This window comes from Alligator mississippiensis, chromosome 3 (genome assembly GCF_030867095.1).
Source record: "Alligator mississippiensis isolate rAllMis1 chromosome 3, rAllMis1, whole genome shotgun sequence".
Classification (NCBI taxonomy): domain Eukaryota; kingdom Metazoa; phylum Chordata; order Crocodylia; family Alligatoridae; genus Alligator; species Alligator mississippiensis.
This window is the reverse complement of record NC_081826.1, coordinates 238,109,289-238,136,441: the sequence shown is the minus strand read 5'-3', so window position 1 is coordinate 238,136,441 and position 27,153 is coordinate 238,109,289. Positions and strand designations below refer to the sequence as shown.

The following is a 27,153-nucleotide window of genomic DNA, read 5'->3' as shown; positions in this document are numbered from 1 at the left end:
AAAAGCATTTTTTTTTATAGACAACCAGAGTTGATCATATTTTCTAAATCCATTTTACAATATTTTTGTGTGCGTGTGTGCACATGTGCATGTACATATCTATCTATATCTGTATATATCTATATTATTATATCCTTAGTGAAAATAGTCACAAATGCACATAAATATTGTACTAATTGTTTAAACATTCTTGGCCAATTTACTTTTATTCTGAAAAACAGAAAAGGCAATTGACATAAATTAATTCAAAATGAGATATAAATTGCAATGCTGTCTAGTACATACTACAGCTTCCAGCTAAAAATAATAGCCAGATTTTTCCTGTTTACAGTGACACAGTGCTTAAAATTTTCATGGCTGATGCACTGCATTTCTATGCAGAATGCAAAACTTGTTAAGTATGAAACAGGGATAAATATCAGTTGATTTGATAGTCCTTCACCTGGAGCATTAAATAAATAATGTAATTTCCTGCATGACAACTAGTGTAAGAGGATCTTAATAAATTGCATATTTCCATGATACAGTTCCAACAAGGGTAATTATCTTTATATATTTGCATACATGCTTTTACAATACTTAGCAGATAACTCTAAGATGATTGGGAATATATCTATATATATACTTTAATAAATATTTAATAAATAATATTATAATTTATATTGTGTATGAGTGTGTGTGCACGTGCATGGGCGTATCTATCTATATAATCTAGGTAGATATGCATGCACTTGTACGCACAAACACAGACACACAATATCTGAAGGGCTGCCATAAAGAAGGGAAGAACACCTTTTCTCTCTTGTTGCAAAGATTAGACACTTCGCTAGTTTGCATGTGTGTGTGTGTGCATATCTATCTATAGCTACATATACCTATATAGATATTAAGACTGTGTGAAGCTTCCATCACTGATTCAATTTGGCAGAAATTCGGCCCAATTCAGTTGCCAAATCTCCGAATCCGACTCAAATCAGGAGACTCTTTAATCTCTTCAAATCAAGTTGGAACCCTCTGAATAGATGATTCGGACATAGACACAGCTTTAAATATTTTTTCTTCAAACCTCAAGGTACCAGGCAGCTTGTGAATACTGCGATGCTGGGGCAGATGAAGCGTCTCACAGGAGTGCAGGCCCACCCCCCGCCCCACCGTGTGCTCGGCAGCAGACCTGGAAGTAGACCAGAAGCACTTCTGGGGCTGCCGGGGAGCATGCTGGGAGGCTCTCCCATGCCCCTCCCGGCTTGGTGACTGGTTCCTCCTGGGTCTGGGGTGCACCCAGGGTTCTCCCATGGCTGATTGCCGAGTCAGGGAAGGGAGTGCAGGGGGCCCCTCCATATCCTTGGCGGCAGACCCAGAAGTGAATCAGACGTACTTCAAGTTCACTTCTGGGTTCACTTCTGAGCATGTGGGGGGCCCACCATGCTCCTGTGGCACACTCCATCCACCCCACCATTGCAGCATTCATGAGCTGTGCCTGGTACCTTGGTGTATGTAGAAAAAACATTTAAAGCTGTGTCTGTGGCCGAATCGCTGATTCTCTGAATCAGCATTGAATCTTCAGATTTGGATTCAGCTGAATTGAATTGGGACAGTGATTCAAATCAACAAATCGAATCGCTGTCTCTGATTCAGGCTAAATCTAAATCCAAATTAAATACGGTCTGTTTCACATACCCCTAATAGATATAGATATGCACGCGCACACACACACACACACACACACACACACACAATATAAATATATTATTATTTATTGTATATGTATATTCCTCAATCATCTTTGTTATCTGCTAAGTATTGTAAAAGCATGTATGCAAATATGTAAACATAATTATCCCTGCTGGAACTATATCAAGGAAATTTGCAGTTTATTAAGATCCTCTTACACTAATTCTCATGCAAGAAATTACATTATTTATTTAATGCTCCAGGTGAAGGACTATGAAATCAACTGATATTTATCTCTGTTTCATACTTAACAAGTTTTGCATTCTGCATAAGAATTCAGTGCATCAACCATGAAAATTTTAAGCATGCAGTGTCACTGTAAACAGGAAAAATCTGGCTATTATTTTTAGCTGGAAGTTGTAGTATACACTAGACAGCATTGCAATTAACATCTCATTTTGAATTAATTTCTCTTTCAATTGCCTTTTCAAGTTTGTAGAATAAAAGTAAATTGGCCAAGAATGTTTAAACAATTAGTACAGTATTTATGTGCATTTGTGACTACTTTCACTAAGGATATAATTACTTATTCCTTAAGAGCTATTACTGTATACCCTGTGACATCACTAAATCAGTTAAACAAACATACAGGCTGAAATCCTGGCTCCATTGAAGTCAGTGCCAAAATTCCCATTAACTTGAACTGGAAGAGATTTCACCCATGTATACTATATAGCCATTTCCCTCAGATCTTTTTAAGCTGTTACCAGCATGTAATACAAATATCTAATGTTGTGGGTGTGACAAGTTTACATATCCTTTATCCTTAATTTACCTAATTTACCACAGCCACAGGCCTAGCAGCCCGCCATGAATTAGAGCAATGTTTCTGCAGCTATCCTGCCTTTGAGGCACTGAACCTGAGATAGTTCAGATTTAAGGAACTAACATTTTGTTCAGTTAAAATTTGTTGTGCTGAAAGGTTTCCAACAAGTCCTAGTAATGAGAAGTGCCATGCAAAAGCAGTGATGTTCACTTAAAGGGACTTCTATGATTTACAATTGGAAAGTTATTTTCTGTATCATAAGGTTGTGTATAATAAATTGAGGGATGCTGAGACTGTCATATATAACTGTTATGCTTCTCTTCTTCCTCCATCTTAACTCCTTGCTCAACACAGACCAGGGTTCTGTCTTTTCAGAAAGTTATACCTTAGCCCAATTGTATTTAAAAATCTGACAAATAGGTGATAATACCCTATGTATGCTTGGTACTACCCTTAGTAAGTTTTTCTGTGTGTGTGTGCACTGATAACAATGGATGGTTAAGGGTTCAGAGGGCCAGGCTTCCTGGAAGATGGCTGGTGTCCCCTCCGTTTGGTATAAATATGTAGATTCTTTTGTAACTGACCCAAAGAGTTTTTTGTCAGGTGTTTGGAAAGGTTACGTTATATTCCCAGGTTCAGCAACTGCCTTGAGGAATTAGTATAAGGAACTGTACTACACACAAGAAATCACCACCAACTCCATTACCTACCTTGTGAGCAGAGAGGCAATTAGCTCTGTTAGTCTGAAATGCAAGGAGTGGTTGAAAGAAATAAACATGTTCAGCTTGCAGCAAAGGTGAATAAGAGGGGGGTCTTCAAATAGAAAAAATATCTGAAGGGCTGCCATAAAGAAGGGAAGAACACTTTTTCTCTCTTGCGGCAAACATTAGGACAAATAGCAATTGTCTGAAATTGCAGGAAAGCAGGTTTAGAGTGGCTATCAGGAAAAAAGTCATTATTAGTACAGTGAAGTGGTGGAATAAACTGCCTAAGGAAGTTGTGGAATCTCATAAACTGGAAATTTTCAAGAAGAGGTTGGATCAGCATTGGTCAGGGATGATCTAGCAATAACTGTGCCTGGGGTATGGTGGGAAGGGCAACAGTTGGAAGCCCAGGAAAACCCCTTCCTTCCACATGCACCACTTGGAGGTCATGAGAAGAGCTTTGTAATCCAGACATAGGTGGAGAGAGAAAAAATATTTGCGGGGGCTGAGTGCATGCACGCATGTGTGCCCATCCCAGCAGGTAAGTCTGTGGGGGAAGGGGCAAGGGCCATTGGGGTGGGGGGGGCAGATCAAGGCCCCAGTGGTGGGGGAAGGAGCGGGCCACAGGCAAGAGCAGGGGCTGGGGTGAGTGGGGCCCCAGCTGGGTTGAGTGGTAGGACAAGCAGAGGCCCGGGGGCCATGTGCCTCCCCCCAGTCTGTATGTGGAGGTGGCTGCCACTGCCCTGAGAGCTGTGCAATGCTACATGCGTCCCACCATGGAGGAGGCCAGGGGCACGACGCACCTGCAGCAAGGAGCAAAGCCCAGCACACAGCGGCAGTCGTCTCCACCCCGCACACAGATCAGGGGGGCATGTGCCCCTCAGGCCTCCACTTGTCCCACCACCCAGCCCAGCTGAGGCCCCACTCACCCCAGTACCTGCTCCTGCCTATGCCTTGTTCCCTCCCTCACTGCTGGGGCCTCGATCTGGCCCCCCCTCCACAGTGGTAAGGGAGGGAGTGGCTGGGGCAGGAGCAGGTGCTGCACAGCCAGGGTGGGATGGGGCAGGGTGAACAGCTCATCCAGGGGTTACCCAGTGCAGGGAGGGGATAGTGGCTTCTACTGCTATGTGCACCCTGGGAGGGCATGGAGGATGTGTGCCCCAGATTTGTGCATGGGGTGGGGCAGGCTGCCACTGTGGGCTGGGGCCAGGAGCGGTTCAGGGCTCTTTCTGGTGGGGGGCGGGGTGGGCTGTGCTGCACTCAGGCAGGTGGCAGTGGCACTGGGGAGGGGCTATGGCAAATTTTGAGGTAGCTGCAACCTCCTCCCCCCCCCCATAGCCCCACTCCCAGCGTTGCCAGCATTTCCCCAAGTGCAGCCCAGACCTGCCCCCTGCTGCGAAAAGCCTGGCGCTTCCCTGGCCCCAGCCTGCAGCGGCACCCTACCCTTGCCCTGTGCAGACCCAGGGCACATGCCTTGAATGCCTCCCAGGGTACATGGAGCAGCAGGAGCTGTGTCCCCTGGTTGAGCTGCTCATGGCTCTGTCCTGTGCCCCACCCCAGCTGTGCAGCACCTGCTCCAGCCCCACCCCCTACCTCACCACTGCACGTGTGCCCCTCCCCACCCCTGCTGCAGCCACTGGAAGCCTTGCCTGTCTGCTGTCCCCTACTTGTAGGGGGGCTAAGCCCCATTAGCCCCCCCCCCACCTTTTACCACCTATGAATCCAGAGGAGGTAGAAATTGGAGAATGAAGCAGAGTGTCACAATAAGCATGGTTATAAAACAGGCCTGAGGAGCTGGGACAAGTTTGTGAAGGGCATAGGATGACAGAAAGGGGAGTTCTGACTTTCCAGGTAGGGGGAGTGGTGCGTGGAGCTGTGTTTGTGATTCCCAGTTTGCAGTGCAAAAACCAAAGTGTTTGGCTTTCCCATGCTTCTGGGCTTTGCCTGTTGCTACATCAACCCAGGATAGAAATTTTTCCTTACTTGCTTCTCCAGGTGTAAGGGTTTTTGTTTTTTTACCTTCTTCAGGAAAGTTGGGTGTTGGCTAATTTTGACAGGGTGTGCTGATGATCTTGTTGGGCAGTAAAGCCAGAGGTTTGGGGTTGGAGGGTCTTGCTCCTCTGCTCAGGGTCAGATAGATTACTATATCTAGGGTCAAATACAAAATTTAACCCACGGTCAGATTGTCATGGACTGTACAGTTTTTTCCTTCCTTTGTAGCAGGAAGCATGGTCTTCCCTCGATCTTTCAAGTGTATTTTAACAAACTATTTCCTGTCCTTGCAGTGGCAGTGGCAGTGGCAATGTCCCCTTGCTTTCCCTGTAGCATGTTAGGGTACTTTTGATGTTTTGGGCATTGAGCTTGGTAATCATGTAAGAGCACTATTGGTGCAATTTTGTTTGGTATAGGCTAGAAAATTACTTGTATACAATGAGCTAAATAGGGATCATTATGCCATGAGCAGGGGGTTGGGCTAGATTACCTCTTGAGTTTCCTTTTAGTCTTACTTTTCTATGATTCTCGTCATGGATTTGTGACCACAGTATTTAAATTTTGTTTCATTTCTAGCAACAATGTTAAAGTACACTAATTTTTTTAGAAATCCCATCCATTGAAATTGCACACATGTAAATAATGGGCCATAAACAGGATAATTGACAACAACCACACAAAGACGTGACTACTACTGGAAATGGGAAAACCTAAGGCTCATAGCATTGTTCAGAGAAGAGTCATGCAGTCTTACCAGCAGAGTGGAATGGAGTCGTAACCCTGACAACATTTCAATGTCAAGAAAGAACAGGATACAAAGAACACACACACGCAAGATAACAGCCTACTTTGTCATTCTTAAAACTTAAAAGGATTTCTAGAAAAAAGGTTGTTTTAACTAACCTTGACAGACAGACTTAAATGAACACTGAAACAGAAAAAAATAATAGGAGCTTTTTGAGTTAAAAATATCTAATATGAAATATATTAAAGAAGATTCTTTAGTGAAAGTCTACTAAAGTTGTCTTACATTTCTTAAATCAATCTGTAGCACATAATCAGTAAAACATATCATTTAAACAAAGATCATAAGTTATACGTGCACCCTCATGCAGCTGTATCCCATTATGGACTGAAACCTAACACACACATCTTAGAGAAGCTGTTAAAATTGGGTTCAGACTAACAAACTGATATTGTTTAAATCTGTGGAGAGAAGGAACAGCATTTTAGGTGGTAACCATCAGGTTTTGTTAGATGCTTGGTATTTCAGGTTTATATATTTTTTCTTCAGCCATTTCACATATATTATAAAGGAAAAAATGGTGATATACAATTATACACAAAGAGCTTTCTGCAAACATTAATACAATTATTGCAAACTAGGATTTGCAGTAACTATGCTATCCATTTTTAAATAGTTGTGAATATGTACTAGTACATAAGAGTGATACCATAAAGCAGCAGCTATCCTCATGGTATAATTTTTGCCTGATACAAGGTGCTTCAAACAAAAGTGAAGACAAGAGCCTCACTAAAACCCAGCAAAAGAGGAGAAGAGATAACAATTTGACTGTAATTATTAATCATCAGTTAGAGCTCAAACAATATATTGCAGATGTGTATGAACAAAAAGGGCCATTTCCTATTTCAAGTATGGCTCTTTGTACTACTCACACAGATGAGGATTCCTTTGGTGAGGGTTTCCCCAGATAGTGTAGAACCAGGACAATTTCTGGTGTAGATGGGCATATGGGAATGCTGTAGTAAAATGAACATTGTTGGAGTGCTGCTTCTCACTACTGATATACAGGACTCGTTGATTTAAATTAGAACAGCTTTGAGGCTGCTGGAGAGTGGATCCCCACCAGATTCTGGGGGAAGAAAGGTGGTGTAAAGTCATCTTTGATTCTGCTTGTCTGCTGGTGTCTTTGCTGAGTACAACTCTGACAGCCCCCATGCTTGGGCTAAAGTTTCCTTGAGGCTTTACTTAGGGCTATGTCACACATTACACTTCGGATGTGTTAACTGCATGTTCAAGCAGTAAAAACATGCTAAGTGCACTTGTATCATAGCATAGTTATGACTTTTTGCAGCAGGAGTATCTTCAGATTGCAATAAATAATGTGTATTTGGCTATCATTGTTGGACTGCTCCACGGAAATAATACAAGCAATTTATGGTCCTTGTGGCATCAGCAAGATCCAGTGGCAGGAATGGATCTCTTGGGCTCAGATCCCTGTGCTTCCCTCCTCCTGCCACTAGTGGCAGAGACCCAGCATGCCCCAGTGTGCAAGGGGCTGAGCAGTGCTAGGCATGTCAAGGGGAAGGTGCGGGCTCCAGGCATGGGGTTGGTTGTACGTCCTCATGGGTGGATGTGCAAGCTGTGGCACACCATGCTGGGGTCAGTGTCAGGGGGCACGTGGGGAGGGGAACCAGGCACTAACCCTGTCCAGCCTGGGCTCAGATCACAGTGAGCAATATTGTGTGCCTGCTCAGAGCATGTTCTGAATTTTAATACAGCATGGTAATGCTTTCTACAGTCTCAAATAAGACATGTGCTAGGTGTCCGATGCAACAGGGCCCTCAGGCAGTGAGTTACTTGCAACAGGGGCTGTCTTTTCTGAATATCTGGAAAGCACCTAGCACACAGAGGACTAGCATAAATTAAAAAAAAAATGTCCTGGAGGCTTCTAGTCTAAGTAATGTGCAATACAAAGCTTTTATTGACATGGGGAATATCTGATTGAAATGAAAAGAGGAAACAAATAAAAAAACTGGAAGTCTGTCATCTCTACGAGGAGGAGACCCTGAAGGGTATCTGCACAGCTGGAATCACTGAGAGTAAGGATCTACTTAATTCATGATTCTGTAGATTTCATGGAAAATGTGCAATATGGGATTGTCCGTGAAATCAACTTAAAGAAAAAAAAAAGCTTAATAAAAATAAAATGCTGGCTCCACAGTAGGAGCCAGTGGTCCTCATTGCCACTGTGGTCCAGCCTTGCAGCCCACCCAGGGGGTGGGGGAAGGTACCAGCTTGAAGGTGGCAAGGCAGCATGAAGGGCAGCAGTTGCCTCACTGAGGGCCACTCTGCCTAGCTCCAGCTATACACAAAATGGTGGCTGCCCCCTCGTCCCTCCTACCCCTGCTGGGGCACCTACCTTAACGGACTGTTTTTATGAAGGTAAGCAGAAATTAGTATTTCTAACCTTTTTGTACAACTGAACATATAATTTACTTTGTTACATATCGTGAATACGCACGTCCAGGAAATATCTACAGAATTTGTTATTTATACTGCAACCAATCTCCAAAAATTGTTTAGTTTCTCCATGACATAAGTAGACCCCAAATTATGAGCTGTCAAGACAATCAGAAGACATTAATCCTTAAGAACAAATGAGAGGAAAAGAACCTGCGGACAGAAGGAGAAGGCACTAAGATCTGCTGCCCAGCTCAAAGCAGACAGACCTCAGGCAGGCATCATCAATACTGCCCAAAGACAATAAGTGGTCACTATGCTAAGAAGAGTGAACAGGATGTTATGCAATGGACAAGTGGACAGCAGGACAGTTTGGTGCTTTGCAGAAGTGAAGAGAAAAGATATCGGTGCAAGACAAAACATTCCAAAGTAGGCAGTAGAGATTTTCTTACTGGACATACACTGACATCTTAACACTGTATCAGACACCATTCAAAAGATCCTGGAAGGCTGAGGCTTCCTTCCAGGAGCAGTAGCTCCCCCAAAAGTACCTTCCCTCACTGCTCCCACCTCCCAGCCACTCTTGGAAGCACAACTAGCACCCCTTCACCCAATCCCAAATCCCAGTTTATTAAAACATGAAAACTTCTTTAATTTACAACCTCTTTCTTTCTTTTTTCCCCTAAATTTTATTTTATCCTTCAGTGGCTGGTTTCCTGCATTTCACTACCCTTCCCTAATCCCCATTTCCTTTCCATCTCCCATTTCATTACCCATCCCCATCCATCCCATTAACTTTCCCACCTCCTGGCTTTATGTTCTGCCCCCCTCCCAACCTCTCTCTCACACCCCCACCTAGTGCAGGGGTAGAAGTCTGTCCTGGCTTACCAGCCCTCTATTGGCAACTCACAGCTATAGCTGGTCCAGTCCCTGTTTACCAGCCTTCTAGTGGCAAGTCACAGCTGTGCAGGTGGAGGACAGTCAGAGAAGATTTTTAGCCTTAAGCTGTGACTGCTCCAAACTTGAGCTAGCACTAACACAAAACGGGATCACCGACAGATATCAAATTATAGTCATTAATGAGAAGATATAAATGAGTGGGTCTGATTCTTGTGGGGCTCTTAGGAACCTACTCTGGGTCCAACACCAATATTATGTCTATTGACAATCTACAGGGTGATACAACATTTTTGCTGGCAAAGTTTACAGATGACACAAAGCTTTGCAGAGTAGTAAATAACGGAGATAGGTTACTGTCGTAGCAATCTGAATTGCCTATTTAAATGGTCACAGTCTAACCTAATGTATTTTAATAGTCAGATGCAATGTAGTACATCTGAGAACCAAGAATGCACTCATACCTACAGAAGAGGAGATGCTATCTTGAAAGGCAGTGGCTCAGAAGTACTTCTGAATTGTTATGGATGCGAGTCTGAACATGAATGAACTCTCAGTGCTATATTGTGGCAAAAATGTTAATATGATCTTTGGATCTCAAGTAGAAGTAGGGAAATAATATCAGCTTTGTGCACAGGATTGATGTACATAAAACAATACATCCACTCTTTAAGAAAGGTCAGGGTAATAGCTTGAAGGAGAACCATAAAAGTGATTGTAGACTGGAAACAAGCTGTACAATTCAAGGGATAAAAAAATATGTTATTCAGTGTATCAAAGAGAAGACAGATGAGTTGATGACTACATATAGGTACTTGCATGTGGAAAAGTTATACAACAAAGGCATGGCTGGAAGATGAATCTGACAAATTAACTTTGAAAGAACACGGAATTTCCTAACTATAAAGAGAATTAAACATTGGAACTGTTTACCTGGGATCTGGTTGACTCATCATTTGAAGTTTTTAAAATGAAGATGTACATCTTCTTAAAATATATATTTTAATGCAGCTCTTTTCAGAATTGTTGGCATGTGTGTGAAGGAAGGAGTCAGGCTGGATAGTTGTCCCTTCTGGCCTTGGAATCTGTTAGTCCCCTTATTCCTCCCCTTCCTTCAAGGGCTGTGGGAAAATTCAATGCCTGATTTGCTCTCAACATGTTCATATCAGTTAAAGCTCTGCAGTAAGAGAATGACTATAAATCAGATCTCATGCTCCTGGGGCTTCAGCTGCTTGCTTACAAGGGTCAGGAAGGAATTCTTTTCCTTAGTGCATAACTGGCTAGAATTTATTTTTCTTTCACTGAAACAGAAATTGGCCTCTGAAACAGCTGCATTCAGACCGGCACAGGGGATGGACTGCAGCTGACGCATGGTACAGAAAATCCACTTTTAGGCCCCCACAACACATTACATATATTACAGTTAACTGGTTAATTGTGCAATAAATTTAGACCAGCCCCACATGCAAACTAATTGTCATGCCATAAAAATATCTATCCAGCTATAAAAAGAGGCAACCCAGCTACAAAGTTAGTGCTTTAAAATGTGTAATGATTCTATAGCTGGTTTCTATCCTGCTTTAAATTGAACTTGTGGCATGGCCCTTAGATACATGGTGGTGCTTCTCACTCTTATACTCAGCATCATGTGGGCTGTTAGATTTGGGGTTGGAAAGGAAATTTTTCCCTAAGTCAGAAGGACAGGGATCTTGGAATTTTTAACTTTCCTTTGCAGCATGGTTGTATAAGGCCCTTAGGCATTGATGGCACTCTTCTCTCCTGTCCTCTGCTAATGGCATGCATCTTAGTCTGGCCTGGGGTATACATGAGGTCAGAATAGATGTCTCGGTGGTAACTGCTGGCCCTGAGTATGCGAAACTTCTTTGGAAATACCAGTACGTAGGAACTGGCTAATGCAGGGGTGTCCAACCTTTTTGAATGTGGGGCTGGATCATAAACTTTTTATCACCTGGCCAGCAGAAGCTTTTCCTGGCTGGTGCTGACCTGGCTGGGTCCATCCCATCCGGAGCAGCATGTGGCTGAAGCCAGCTTCCCATGTGCTGCTGGGGACGGGAGGAGCCCGGCTGGGTCTGCACTGGCCAGCAGAAGCAGCGGCGGAGCCGTGTGCCACTCGGGACTCACCGGCGCAGGCAGGGAGAAAATGCAGCTCAGCCCCTGCTGCTCCGGCCGGGCTCGTCTCGTCCCGAGCAGCACACGGCTGAGCTGCATTTTCTCCCTGCCTGCACCGGTGAGTCCCAAGTGGCACACGGCTCCGCCGCTGCTTCTGCTGGCTGGTGCCGACCTGGCTGGGCTCCTCCAATCCCCAGCAGCACATGGGAATCCGGCTTCAGCTGCATGCTGCTCTGGATGGGACAGACCTGCCTGATTTGGCACCAGCCAGCAGAAGCGGCAGTGGAGCTATGTGCCGCTCAGGACTGACCAGAGCACGTAGGGGGAAAGTACAGCTGAACCCCCTGCTGCTCCGGCCGGGCTCATCCTGTCCTGAGCGGCACATGGCTACTCCTCTTCCCACATGCACCGAGTCGGCAATGTCAAACTGACGTGTTGCGTGTGGGAACCTTGTCCCTTCCCCAGCCCTTCAGCAGCCATTAGGAAGATGCTTAGGGGCTTGGGGAGGGACAAGGGGTGGGAACGAAAGTAAACCGTGTTTACCTTCGTTTCCTTTCGCAGCACCACGGGCCACAGAAAACGGCGGCCCATGGGCCATATGTTGGACAAACCTGGGCTAATGGCTTCATACTCTCTATTAACTAATTTCATAATCCAAAACTGACGATAATAATATGAGACAATAGTATCGTTTTTATATGGAACTGGTGCACAAGCTATGTGATGGTTTGTTGATCAACAACCATCTACAGACAAACTATGTGATGGTTGTGCAATAACCTTCCAGGAGGAAGTGGTAGATGAGGCTTTCTTCAAACAGCTAATGGAAGCAGCAGGCTCTGGTTCTCATGGAGGACTTCAATCACCCTGACATCTGCTGGGAGGGAAATACAGCAGTGTGCAAGAAATCCAGGAAGTTTTTGGAGTGTACTGGGGACAACTTCCTGGTGCACAGGTGACTGGTAGGGGGAGCACAGGGGGGGGCATGTGCCCCCCCCCCCAAGATTGCCCCGTCCTGAGTAGCGTTGAGTTGGGGGCCAGTTTTTTTGCCACATGGGCCAGTGGAGTGTTGGGGGGGGGGGCACTAAGCCGCAGCACAGACGTACAGGAGTGGATATGGGGCTTTTGGCCCACCTCTGGGTCTGCCCACAAATTGTGCCCCCCCAGACTCACGAGGCATCCATCACCCCTGCCCTGGTGCAAGTGCTGGAGTGGGCAACTAGGGGCTATGCTCTTCTTGACCTGTTGCTCACAAACAGGGAAGAATTGGTGGGGAAAGTAGTAGTGGATGGCAACTTGGGCAGCAGTGACCACGAGATGATAGAGTTCAGGTTCCTGAGGAAAGGAAGGATGGAGAGCAGTAGAATAAGGACCCTGGAAAGCAGACTTTGACTCACTTAGGGAACTCATGGCCAGGATCCCCTGGAAACCAGACTGAGGGGGAGAGGAGACCAGGAGAGCTGGCTGTACTTTAGAGAAGCCATACTGAGAGTGCAGGAACAAACCATCCTGATGTGCAGGAAGACTAGCAAGCATGGCAGAAGACCAGCTTAGCTTATCAGGGAACTCTTCAGTAAACTAAATCACAAAAAGGAAGTTTATAGGAAGTGGAAACTTGGACTAAGAACTAGGGAAGAATATAAGAGCATTGCTTGGGCATGCAGGGATGAAGTCAGGATGGCCAAAGCACAACTGGAGTTGCAGCTTGCAAGGGATGTGAAAGGTAACAAGAAGGGTTTTGACAAGTATGTTGGTAGCAAGAGGAGGATCAGGGAAAGTATGGGTCCCTTACTGAATGGGGAAGGCAACCTTGTGACAGGATGCAGAAAAGGCTGAAGTGCTCAATGCCTTTTTCACCTCAGTCTTCACAGGCAAGGTCAGCTCCCAGAATACTGCAGCGGGTAGCGCAGTTTGGGGAGGAGGTTTGGGGAGGAGGAGTTTGGGCAGCTTTTTGTGGTAAAAGAACAGGTTAGTGACTACTTAGGAAAGCTGGACATGTACAAATCCATGGGGCCAGATGGGATGTATCCAAGGGCACTAAGCGAGTTGGCTGATGTGATTGCAGAGCCATTGGCTATCATTTTTGAAAACTCATGGTGATTAGGAGAGGCCCGGATGACTGGAAAAGGGCAAACATAGTGACAATATTTAAAAAAGGGAAGAAGGAGTTTCCAGGGAACAACAGACTAGTCAGCCTCACCTTAATCCCTGGAAAAATCATGGAGCAGATCCTCAAGGAATCCATTTCTAAGCACTTGAAGGAGAAAAAGGTGATTAGGAACAGTCAGCATGGATTCACCAGGGGCAAGTCATGCCTGACCAACCTGATTGCCTTTTATGACAAGGTGACTGGCTCTGTGGATGCAGGGAGACTGGTGGATGTAGTGTATCTTGATTTTAGAAGGGCTTTTGATACTCTCTTCCACAACATTCTGTAGGCAAGCTAAGGAAGTATGGCCTAGATGAATGGACCATAAAGTGGATAGAAAATTGGCTGGAGCATCGGGCTCAGAGAGTAGTAATCAATGGCTTGATGTCTAGTTGGCAGCCAGTATCAAGTGGAGTGCCCCAGGGGTTGGCCCTGGGGCCAGTTTTGTTTAGTGTCTTCATCAGTGACTGGAGGATGGCATAGAGTACACCCTCAGCAAGTTTGCACATGACACCAAGCTGGGGGGAGTAGTAGATATGCTGGAGGGTAGGGCTAGAATTGAGAGTGACCTAGACAAATTGGAGGATTGGGCCAAAAGGAATCTCATGAGGTTCAACGAGGATAACTGCAAAGTCCTGCACTTGGGACAGAAGAATCCCATGCACCAGTACAGACTGGGGGCTGACTGGCTGGGCAGCAGCTCTGCAGAAAAGGACCTGGTGGTTACAGTAGACAATAAGCTGAATATGAGCCAGCAGTATGCCCTTGTTGCCAAGAAGGCTAACGGCATCCTGGGCTACATTGTTAGGTCTGTTGCCAGTAGGTCAAGGGAAGTGCTTACTCCCCTCTATTCAGCAGTGGTGAGGCCACATCTGGAGTATTGTGTTCAGTTTTGGGCCCCCCACTACAGAAAGGATATGGACAAATTGGAGAGAGTCCAGAGGAGGGCAACAAAAATGGTGAGAGGGCTGGGGGACATGACTTATCAGGAAAGACTGAGGGAACTGGGGCTATTTAGTCTAGAGAGGAGAAGACTGAGGGGGGATTTAATAGCAGCCTTCAACTACCTGAAGGGGAGTCCGAAAGAGGATGGAGCTAGACTGTTCTCAGTGGTGGCTGATGGCAGAACGAGGAGCAATTGTCTCAAGTTGCAGCAAGGGAAGTTTAGGTTAGATATTAGGAAGAATTTTCAACCTAGGAGAGTACTAAAATATTGGAATAGGTTACCCAGAGAAGTGGTGGAAGCTCCATCTTTGAAGGTTTTCAAAACCTGGCTACACAAAGTTTTGGCTGGGATGATCTAGTTGGGGATGGTCCTGCTTTGAGCAGGGGGTTAGACTAAATGACCTCCTGAGGTCCCTTCCAACCCTAACTTTCGATGATTATATGATTCTATGGTGATTATTGATACCGTAAACTCAGAATTTTATTTATTGTGCACCTTTAAATGGTCTCTCAGTAAGGGACCCATCTGGGTTAAAATCCGTGGGGAACACAGCACAGGGGATACTATGGTGGGTGTCTACTACAGACCCCACTACCCAGGATCAAGACTTTGACCATGAGTTCACCAGGGAATTGGCTGAGGCTGTGCGCTCCCAGTGTATGGTTGTCATGGGAGACTTCAACCATCCAGACATCTCATGGGAGGAGTGCTCGGCCAAATCCAAGTGGTCGCAAAGCTTTCTCTCATGCATGGATGACCTCTATCTGACACAGGAGGTCTACGGGCCAACAAGACGTAAAGCGCTGCTCTACCTGGTACTGGCAACCGGGGATGACCTAATCAGTGACCTAATGATTGAAGGGAAGCTGGGTGACAGTGACCACGAGCTGATCATCTTCACCATCCGCTGTAAAGCTGGCAAGTCAGTCAGCAATACAGAAGTCCTCAACTTCAGGAAAGCTGACTTTGATAAGCTAAGGAGGCTAGTCAGCGAGGCCCTAAAGAGCCACAACCTAAAGGGGAGGGGAGTTCAGGACGAGTGGTTGCTCCTCAAGGGAGTGATCCTGGATGCGCAAGCAAAGTCTATCCCATCTCAGAGGAAAGGCAGCAAAAGGGCACAGCAGTTCCCTTGGCTCTCCAGGGAGCTAGTGGATCTCTTGTATCTTAAAAGAAAGACCTACAAAGGATGGAGGACTGGATCCACCACCAAGAAGGAATACTCTGCACTGGTCCGAGTCTGCAGAGAGCACACCAGGGAAGCCAAGGCTGTGATGGAACTCCAGCTAGCTACAAATATCAAGGACAATAAAAAGTCCTTTTTTAAATATGTGGGGAGCCAAAGGAAAAACAAGGGCAACATTGGACCCCTGCTAAATCAGATGGGACAACTGACAACCGATGGAAAAAGCAAACTTGCTAAATGGGTACTTCGCATCAGTTTTTCACCAGTCCCATGGGATGCCCCTGCCCACTGCAGGACAGGAAGGCCTGGGTAAGGGAGATTCCTTGCCCTTCATCAAAGCTGACCTCGTAAAGGAACACCTTGAGAGGCTGGACATCTTCAAGTCAGCTGGCCCTGATGATTTACACCCAAGGGTACTCAAGGAGCTGGCTAGCATCATAGTTCAGCCCCTGGCATAGATCTTTGAGAACTCCTGGTGGTCTGGTGAAGTGCCTGAAGACTGGAAGAAGGCCAATGTGGTGCCTATCTTCAAAAAAGGGAGGAAAGTGGATCCAGCAAACTACAGGCCCATCAGCCTGACCTCTATCCTGGGGAAGGTCTTGGAAAAGATTATCAAAGAAGCCATCCTTAACAGACTAGCAATGGGTCTGGTATCCCATGATCACCTCTTGGCAAAACTGGCTAACTGCAGCCTTGACTTCACGATCCACTGGCTGGGGAATTGGCTCTGCAGTAGGACCCAGAGGCTGGTGGTTGATGGAAGTCAATCGTCGTGGCGCTCCGTGACCAGTGGGGTCCCTCAAGGCTCTGTCTTAGGGCCTATACTTTTTAAGATCTTCATCAATGATGTAGACATTGGTGTCAGAAGAGGGCTGGCCAAGTTCGTTGATGACACCAAACTCTGGGGAAAAGCATCCACACCTGAGGACTGGAGGGTGATCCAGGCAGATCTTGACAGGCTCATGAAATGGGTGGATGAGAACCTGATGGTGTTTAACACCAAAAAATGCTAGGTTCTCTACCTTGGGAGGAAAAACCCATGGCATGCTTATAGGCTCGGCAGTGCTACGCTGGCTAGCACTACAGATGAAAGGGACTGGGGTGGGGGGGTCATGATTGACCACAAGATGAACGTGAGCCTTCAGTGTGATGCTGCAGCTAGTAAGGCGAGCAAAACGCTGGCTTGCATTCATAGGTGCATCTGAAGCAAATCCAGGGACGTCATTTTCCTGTTGTACTTGTCATTGGTGAGGCTGCAGCTGGAGTACTGCATCCAGTTTTGGGCCCCACAATTCAAAAAGGACGTGGAGAAGCTTGAGTGGGTACAGAGGAGAGCCACACGTATGATCAGAGGTCAGGAAAACAGACCTTATGATGAGAGGCTGAGAGCCATGGGGCTCTTCAGCCTGGAAAAGCACAGGCTCAGGGGTGATCTGGTGGCCACCTATAAGTTTATTAGGGGTGTTCACCAGGATCTGGGGGAACGACTGTTCACCAGAGCGCTCCAAGGGATGACAAGATTGAATGGTCATAAACTGCTCCACGACCGATTCTGGCTGGACATAAGGAAGAACTTCTTTACTGTCCGAGCCCCCAAGGTCTGGAATAGACTGCCGCTGGAGGTGGTTCAAGCACCCACTTTGAATGCCTTCAAGACACACTTGGATGTTTATCTTGCTGGGATCCTATGATCCTTGCCGACTTCCTGCCCCTGGGGCAGGGGGCTGGACTCGATCCTGTGGGGTCCCTTCTAGCCCAAATGTCTATGAAATCTATGAAATATTACGTGTTTCTGAAACAGAGCTATTTTGCCTTGTATAATACTTTCTAATGCTATCTCTAGTTTGTCTACCTGGGGACATTTTGCACTGCTATTTATCAAAGTTTAGGGGTAGTGAGGTCCACAGCTTTTTACTAAAATTGTAAGCTATGGCACAAGGATGGTATTTTAGTTCTGTGTTTGAACCCAGCATAAGGGGGCCCTGGTCCACTTCTGGGGCTCCTAGGAACTGCTGCACTACAAATTAAATAGTAATAATAATGAGAATTATTCCAGGGCACAATTACTTATTTTTACATACAGTTTTTCAAACAGTAAGAGGCTTCCTTATGTCCCAAAATGAACTGAGATCCAGTGAGAGAAATCCCTCCTTACATTTTATCAGAAAAAAATGTTGAGCACGGAAGCACATTTGACTGTCAAATGACATTCCCTGACATCTGCCAGAAATATGTATGTATGGCTGTTTTGTCATTTAAGTTTGCTATTACTAATGAAGCGTGTTGGGAATATCTTAGTGAAGGGCAACGAATGGGAAAAGGTTGCACCGCTTATTTGCCTTAGAGCAGAGATGTTAAACTCCCAGCCTCTGGGTCAGATTCACACTGCAGGGCTCCTTGTAAGCTGGATCAGGACCTACTTCCAGTGGTGGGAAGAACAGTAATAATGATGGGGTTAACAGTGGCAGGGAGCCATAGGGGTTAATGCTTTCCCCTCCACTGCCAGCATGCATCACCAGCAGGTCTCTGCACACTGGGATTTGTTGGTGGTCCCTATCCCTGCTTGTTCTGCCCCCAAATTCCCAGCTTCTTCAGGAGACCTATAAGCTGTACCTTAGACACCCCTGCCCTAGAGCCCCTGCCAGAGATTCCAGATAGCCCAGATTATACTGGGTATTTTATAAAATACTCTCATTCCTCATTTGTCTCATATGCATGTTATGATCATGTTATGCATGTTGTAATCATAGAAAATCAGGGTTGGAAGGGCCCTCAGGAGGTCATTTAGTCCAACCTCTTGCAATATTCCTAACTAGATCATCCCAGCCAAGGCTTTGTCTAGCCTGGTCTTAAAAACCTTCAAGGATGGAGAGTCTACAACCTTTCTGGGTAACCCGTTCCTGTGCTTTACTACCCTCTTTGTGAGAGAGTTTTTCCTTATGTCTAACCTAAACTTCCCTTGCAGTCTTCTCTTTTCCAGACTAAATAATTTCCTTCAGTCTCTCCTCACAAGTCACTTGCCCCAGCCCCCTAACCACTTTCATTGCCATACATAAAGCTATATTACAACCCCCCCCCAAAAAAACTTTAGTGAAGATGGAAAGTCAAGTACCCAAAAAGTTAATAAATACCAGAAAATTCTGTGCAACCTTAATTCAACTCCCATCCACATGGTAGTCTAATTGCATGGTTTTTTCCCCCACAGGACCCCTGCCTCATTCAGTGCACAGGGTAGACCTATGCTGGGGATGAATTAGGCTTGTATAATAAATTAGATTTGTTTATAGATGTTCTGCCTCATTTGTAGCAGACACTGAAAATGTATAATAAATGAGGCAAGAGATTGCAAGAAGAGATAAGAAGACCTTGTAGTTGTATTAGTTCAATGCTTGCTTTCCATCCTGTCTTAGTGTCCCTTCTGTTTGGATTCCTTGCTGCCATTTCTTTGCCCAGCTAGTTATTCATTTGATCCTAACTCTTCTGCTTTCAGTTCCTTCCCTTCATCCCACTGCTTCTAAGATCCCATGTTCTCTCCCATCTTTTGTTTCTGAGATCCAGCCCCCATTTCCCTCCTTGTCTTCCATCTCAGTCTCCTTGCCCAACCTATCCCATTGGCTTCCAAAAGGCTACTGCCTTTTTCTATAGACAGAATCATAACCAGGGTTAGTTTGACAAAGCTGTAACTGAAAAGAGCATCTTCTAAGAGGAAGTGTCAGGCTATCTTACTAGTAGGTAGTGCTACTTGCCTCAAGTATAATATTCTGGTTACATTCAGCAGCATTTTTTTTTTTTAAAAAAGCAAGCCTGATGAATTCAAACCATCTTTTGCAACTGATATTAAAGTATCACAGCATTAAGGAATAGAGATGTTTTCACTCGCATCAAATTTAAATCTTAAAGACCACATACTGTTCCCAGTTTAAGAGTTGGTAACCTGTCAGGAGAAGTTATTTTGGTCCTAATTTCCCACTGGCTTCATTGGAGGCAGGCTTAAGCAGTCATCCAGACCTAGAATAAGGATCTGTATTACCTTATGGTTTTAGTGGGGGTTGGTAGCACTTGGTTTACAGCAGAAGTATGTTCAAGATGGACAACTTCTGCATAAAGAGTTCTTTAGGATAGTTTTTTCTTTTCTGCAGTCTCAATGAAAATGACATTCTAAACCCACTTTAATTTGGGCATCTGCTTTTGCTGTTTTATTTAACCATCTCTCCTACTCCCTAGGTCTGTGGGTGGTCACTGTTTTGTTTCCTGGGCTGTTGGGACATGCACTTTCAATCAAAATCATGTCAGTTGATCTGCAGGAACTGGTTACCAATGGATACTCAGAAAGAAGTATGCTTTTCCCCTCATTGAAATCAGATTCTTTGGTGCTGTAATGTGTCTATTCTTGCAAGCTTTTAGGGCATGGTCCCTGGACGGCAGCACTACACATTTGTATCACAGCAGCGCAAAGTTGTCCTGCTGGGTGGCCTGAGAAACAGATGTCTAACTCTTATTTTAAGGCCAGATTCCAATACCTTCATTATTTTGCATAGCAGCTTACTACATTAGTGCTCCTATTGATATCGATGGGAATATTTATGCAGTCAGAAATTTTTCAGTGTGTCAGAGTATTGGAATCTGGCCATTAGGAGGGTTTAATATAATGAATACATGCATTTCCTTCAATTCCTATAACAGTAGTGTACTTAAATTAATTTCTCCCATACCAAGTTTGAAAGAAACAGTTGATAGCCTAAGATTGATTTTATTAACTCTAATGTAGCTGTTGACAAATGAATAAAGCAGGGATTAAATAAATGCCTTCCACAGTGCGCCTGAGGGTGCAAAGTAGACTACAATTAGATTTATATGTGAAGAAAAATGTTCCCAGAGCCCAAAGCTATGTCTGCCCTATCTTTGAACATCACAGAACTGAGCAATTTAGTCTAAAATTACACCTGGCAAGCACCATAATTTAACAATCAGAAAGTAAAAAGTATAAACTGAAAACTGTCTTTAGGGACACAGAAACTAATTGATCCCATTTACAAGGGCAGAAGCTGAAAAATAAAAGGATTTAAGTATGGTTTCACTGATTTTGCCAATTGATATATTGCTTCTCAACTCTTTATTTCTTTAGGCACTGGCATATGAAACCTCAATAAGAAACTGTATGTGAAAAACTTGGATACCTTTATTCACTCCAAGACCCAGTGATGGTCATTCCATAATGAAGGAATAAGCCTTTTTTTTAACTGTTTCAGAAACAAATTCAACTCTAGCTTTTCTAAAAGGTGAATAGGGCCTGTTTATTATGCAGCAGTTAATCATATCAGTTTAAGAAACAAAGTTACAGAAGCAGTTTAATATCATTTCTAAAATTACAGAGCTTTTATATAACAGTTATGTACCACGATTCAAAAGAAAACTAGTAAGGCTGTCAAAAATGATTTAGCTATCGGATAAAAGGGGAGTTTATTTTGTTCAAAAGTCTTAGGGAGGAAAGTCACATCCTGTTTATATGCAGATCAAGTTATGTTTAAATAACTGCTGTGCTGCTATTGCCTCTATCTAAACAGAAGTGCTCAGGTTTTAATATTCAGCATTTGGAAAGTTTCACAGGAAACATTAACCATATAGAATAAATACCTGATTGAACATGACAAACTAATTAGCTGAGGAAGAACATTTCTGGTGTAGAACTACATTTTCTGTTATTGCCAAAAAATAAAGATCTGAAAACAGTTTGGTCCTAAAACTTCGCTCTAATTTAATCAAATTATCAGTTAAAAAAAAAAAAAAAAGCTTGAAAAATCCATTAGCTCTTTAGCATATAAACTTAAGTCAAACAGAAAAAAATGCAGAAAATAGAAGAGGAAGAGTTAAACTAAAGATGTGCCACAGTACTACTCCTCAGTGTCTTACCTGTAACAAACTTAGCAACTTGTGCAGTGCTGTTGTTTGAGAAGTCAAGAAATTCTCTTTGATACTTACAGTCTTTAAATACGAGGGCAGGGTCTCTATGAGGCAGTACTTGGGCAATTATATGTTGCAGAGATTCCAAGGTTCTGTCCATCTTGGTTCTGCTTTTCCAGAGTGCACCCAAAAAGTGTCCTCATGCCTGAATTATTCCAGTCCTGTGCTGAATGTGTGCAGTACATTGATGCACTGGACTTCTAAAGGATCTCTTAACATCTGCCACTCAGACATTTCCCAGAATCGAAAGAACCTTCAGGGGGTCCTCCTCCCCAGATCGCTTATCTTTGTTATATGCTGAGCTAATTAGTTGTAAAGGCAGGCTGACAGGCTCATTCCTACTGCTTCCTTCTGTTAAACACACCCACCTACAGGCTAGCTAGAGAAGCTAATCATGTGAAAGACATTCCTCTTTTCATCTAGATATTGACTGAATGTGTTGGAGCAGACAGCTTTGATGTCCACCAGATTAATAATAAAAAAAGTCCTCCCTCTTGTCAATTATAGGACAAAATTGAGGATTTAAGAAACCCCTTAGCTAACCTTCAGAGTTGTGCAGAACACTCCCAATTCTTTTAGCAATGAAATAACCCACAGACCTTTATTTAAAAAATAAAAATAATGGGTATAAATTGAACAAATTACTTACTTTTCCTTCCTATTTTAATTCAGTAACATCAATAATGCTTCTATATTTCCAGGTCAAATTGGATACAGAAAAAATAGCTGCTTTAACAAAATGTCTTTGTTATAATCAGGTTATCTTGATTTGTGTTTTGTTGGGATGTTTCTTAATTAGCCCACATACATTTAGATGCCAAAAAACTGCAATTTACCTCACAGGATAATGATGAACTGCTACTCTACTTCAATCTTTTTGGAAACATAGTGAAACAAATCTTTGAAGTCTGATGTATACGTGGGAAGAGTCTGATGTATATATGAGAATCCAAGATCTCTCTCAAAACTAGGAAAAAAAAATCATATTTTGATTCCAAGTCCTAGGTTTGGTAGATTAAAATGCAAGAAAAAAAAAAGAAAAACCAAAAAAAAAAAAAAAAAAGTTTACGCCTATGTCTAGGAATGGCTGTAACTACGCTGACTTGATTAGATGGAGATTTGGCCCGATTCGGCAGCTGAATCCAAATTGAATCAGGAGACCCTTTAATCTCTCTAAATTAAATCAGATCCCTCTGAATCAATGCGGAGAGATTCGATAATTCAGATATAGACACAGCTTTAAATGTTTTTTCTACATACTACAAGGTACCAGGTGCTCGTGAATGCTGAGATGCCAGGGTGGATGGAGCATCCCATGGGAGAGTGGGCGGGTCCCCAGTGCCCTTGGTGGCAGAAGCTCAGCAACTGGTGCCTTTTGGGTCTGGCGGGGGACACTCAGGGTCCCCCCCCCATGGCTGATCGCTGAGCTGGAGGGGGCACGGAGGGGGGGGGACCCCCTGCACTCCTGTGGGACACTCCATTTGCCCCACCATCTCAGCGTTCATGAGCCGTGCCTGGTACCTTGAGGTACGTAGCTTAAAAACATTTAAAGCTATGTCTATGGCCGAATCACTGATTCTCTGAATCAGCATTGAATCTTCAGATTCAGGCGAATCAAATTGGGACAGTGATCTGAATCAACAGATCGAATCACTGTCTCCCAGTTCTGTCCGAATCCGAAATGAATACAGCTCATTTTGCGCACCCATATTGTCTACCTGCATTGGGCATGAATACTAAAGGTGTTAACTTTGACAGATGTAGCTGAACTAATGAAAACCTCCTACTTTAGATGCAATTATATTCCCCAAACAGAGCTTCTATTGGTATTGCTGATTTCACTTGCTTTTATTATGCTGATATAACCATGTCCACACTAGGAATACTTTGGTGGTACAGTCTGCAGTTATTTCTAAACTAGTAAAGCCTGCCCAGTATAGACATAAAAGTAAGACTAGGAATGGCACATATAAAAATCAATCTTTAGAATACAGAGAATATAACTACCTTTGTAATGTTTGACCCTCTGTGCATATTTCCTGATTTCCCAATACAAATTAATTTTTGGTGGTAAGTCAAACATGTTGGCAACTGTTATAAAACATCTCTATTACTTTTAATTCAGAGGTCTTTGACGTACGCTGTGCCTGAAAGATGGGTATTTATTTACAAGAGATGCCTTTTTGTTTGCTCTGAATTGATTTTAGCATCCTTGACTGCCTACAAAAGCTGTAAAACTGCTACGGTTACTTTAAGTGGGGCTCTTAAAATGATGCATTTAAACCATTATGATAAAATCAAGGGGCCCGCTAAATGGTAAATACATGAATTTGTTAAGACTGTCAAGAACAATATTAATTTAACCTCCATGTTTCCCAAAGTTTACCCTAAATAAAGTAAACTTTGTTTGAATGTCCACATATGAAATATAAACTGGGCACTGCAAAGTTCAGTCCTTGTGTAAACTTCATCATGACCTTGATGACTTCAGATATTTCAGGAATTTTGCTAATGAAAAAAAGGTTTAATAAAGATATATTAAGCTATAACTTTGAGGTTCAGTTCCTCCCTGGCTAACTACAGTCTCGGAAGAGAAATGTTTTAATTCAAGTACCCTGACAGGCTGAGTGAAAATGATTCCTTTATGGTCATTCATTAGAATACCTCTAAGATTTAATGGATGCTTCAAAGAAATATTTGAAAAATAAACATAATGGATTTCCATCAGTCCTTCTCTTTGAGAGAGGGAGTTGAATCAATTTGAACATCCTTTGTATATTTATTTTTGCAACTAATTACTAACATCCATTGAAAGATTTCACTACTGAAGTTTGCACACCAGGAAAAAAATAAAAGCTTGCTCATTCACTGAAAAAATCTGAACTTGAAACCAAGAGCAGCTCATCCAAAATGAAACTACTTTTCTTCTTGTTTTTGTTTTATTCCTTGTAATGCTGTTATTGGGGGATATCAAAACCAGTCACTTTTCTTAAATGTGATAGACTCTAGTAATTTCAAAGATAAACTAAAATTTAAAAGCTCTGCAAGTGGGTTTTTTTCCTCCTTTTCTCTTTAAGTTTGGAACTGTACAATTAAGGTGTTTCAACAACAATCCTAATTCTATCCCAGTATTATTGATCATAACAATATCATACACATACATTTCATCATGTCAAAGACCTGAAAATTGATGTGGAATTAATCAGATGTACTTACGTTTGTCAAAAGACTAATTCTACACTGTTGCAGACATATGTTGAAGTGCACTTGTCATTTATATCTTATTTAGTAAGCTGCTACTGCATTTTTTTAGAACGACATGCATCTGCTGGTAGAGATGAGCTCTTACATTTTTAATAAGCAATAATGGATAATTCCAAATAGTATAGAAAATTTCAAAAGTAAAGTGGTCATACTATGAAATGTAGGTAGTCAGTAGGAGGTTGTAATTTCTTTGAGGCAAAAATTAGTTCACATAAGGAGCAAAGATGACTATAAAACCAGTCTAGGGTTTAACTCTGCAAGGAAACTATGCAAGTAAAATAGTTTAAGATAGCTGTATCGTTACAGACAAAAATTAATTCATAATGTCTCCATCTTACACAGGAAGATGGAATAGAAGGTCAAAGGAAAATGAGAATACTTTTTCTATTTGTTCTAATTTCTTATTTTGACTATTTTTGAATTTCAGGACTGGTTTCCAATTCCCTTTATCCTTCTGTATAAACAAGGTTCTGAAGAAGAATGACCTTGAAGAATGCCTTGCATTTGAAAGCTGGTATAAATGTATCTCAACTATGCAGTTGATTCAATAAAAGAGATCACCCACAGAAATCCTTGCTTCTCGTACATTTCTTAGAAAAAAGGTTGAAAACCACTGGTCTATTGGGACCCATTGGCAAAGATCCATGGCCTGTCCCGACCCACACACTCCTGACCCTCAGTCCCCTGCCCCCCCTCCCCCAGGCCATGCTGGTGTTCCTCACTCCCGACCCCTAGCCCCCTACCCCCCAGCTCTGTCGCAGGGGCCCCCAGCTGCTCCCATCCTGCTTAGGGCAGAGCATGGTGGGCTGCGGTGGTTCTGGCTCATGTGGGTGGCAGTGGAATGAGCCTGACCCCAGCACAGGCTAGAGGGAGGAGAGGCCTGTCGCACACCTGCCACCCCACTTTGGGCTGGGGCTGCTGCACCGTGCCAGGCAGCCTGATCATGGCTGCTCCTGCCCCCCAAGAGTGTTTTCCAGCCACCTGACCCTGACAAGCACAGGCACCAGCCTTGGTGCTGCCAGCTGAGCCATGCAGCTCTCCCCCACACCCTTCCCATGCTTCCCCTTTCCTGCCAGCTCTCTGTCCTGCAGCAGCTTGCGACCCTATGAACTATTCTTGTGACCCACTTATGGGTCGCGACCCATGGGTTGAGAAACACTGTCCTAGACCATCATGGCTACAACATCATTTCAACACTAACAAATCTCTCTCATGTGTTTTCCACCAAAAATGTATTAGATTTTTAAAAACCTTTAACTCCATCTTTTTGTCTGACCTAAACTTCTTAGTGTAAGCTGAACACGTTTTTCTCTTTCTAGATCAGTGGTTCCCAATGATAAAAAAGCAAAGATACTTGACAGTGTTGACTGATTATAATGAATATGCTTCCTGTTTATAAATATGCAATATCTTGTGCATGGTAGTTATTTACACATGGTAGTTATATACATACAACAGTTGCAGCTGTGATGCAAGGCGCTTCTACACATTACAGGAAGCTGATGTAAAATCAGTATGTTGCTGTTGGCTGGCTGAAATACGTTTTATATGACAGAAAAATCTAACATGGATGCTTTTTCCAAAAAGTTTCTGCTTTGAGCTCTAGCAGTAAAACTAATGACAAGGATGAGAACGGGAAACAAAAGCAGTGCAAGACACGAAAGCGGGAATGTGATGAATACTTCATTGGGCTTGGATTTACAAGCACTGAGGTGAGCGGGGAAAAAAGGCTGCAGTGTGTTTTGTGCCAGGTTGTTTTGTCCGCAGAGATGAAACCTAATAAACTTAAACGCCACCTGAGTTCACAAAGAACATGAAGAAAGCCAAGGCCGTTTTTCAAGCGATATGTAAAGGAATTGCCTTGCCAGAAATTAAAATTCAAGACTGCTATGGTCTGTGTCAGTGTAGTCACCAAGGGCCTCATTTGAAGTGAGTTATTGCATTGTTCTACCACAAAACTAAACTTTGACAAGTTGTGTTGGGACGCTCAGGCCCAGGTGTCACACGAGCTCAGGTAACAGTAAAACTTTTATGTCACTTAGCACGAGAATTTGCATATAACTATGTTTATCTGCTAGATAATTCCTACACTAGGTAATATCAGTTTAATGTTCAGGGCTTCTTCCATGTGTGTTGTTTGTGGTTTAACATTTCAGTTGGAATAAGGTATAATTTACATTGATAAACTATATCTATATAAAAATATATATACACACACATTTATT

The 27,153-nt window shown here is 43.4% G+C and overlaps 1 protein-coding gene across 3 annotated transcripts in view; it reads right to left on the bottom strand.

Moving 5' to 3' along the window:
• Positions 1 to 25,588, bottom strand: part of LIX1 (limb and CNS expressed 1) — a 69,361-nt gene extending 43,773 nt beyond the window's left edge. For 2 of the 3 annotated variants that reach the window (XM_006261604.4, XM_019483857.2), the window contains exon 1: positions 21,683 to 25,587. In XM_006261604.4, the coding sequence (XP_006261666.2) occupies positions 21,683 to 21,764 (82 nt within the window). In that variant the 5' untranslated portion in view covers positions 21,765 to 25,587. Of the gene's footprint in view, positions 1 to 21,682 lie in introns of all 3 variants that reach the window. The other variant, XM_019483860.2, reaches the window with a different exon arrangement.
• Positions 25,589 to 27,153: the final 1,565 nt, after the last annotated feature.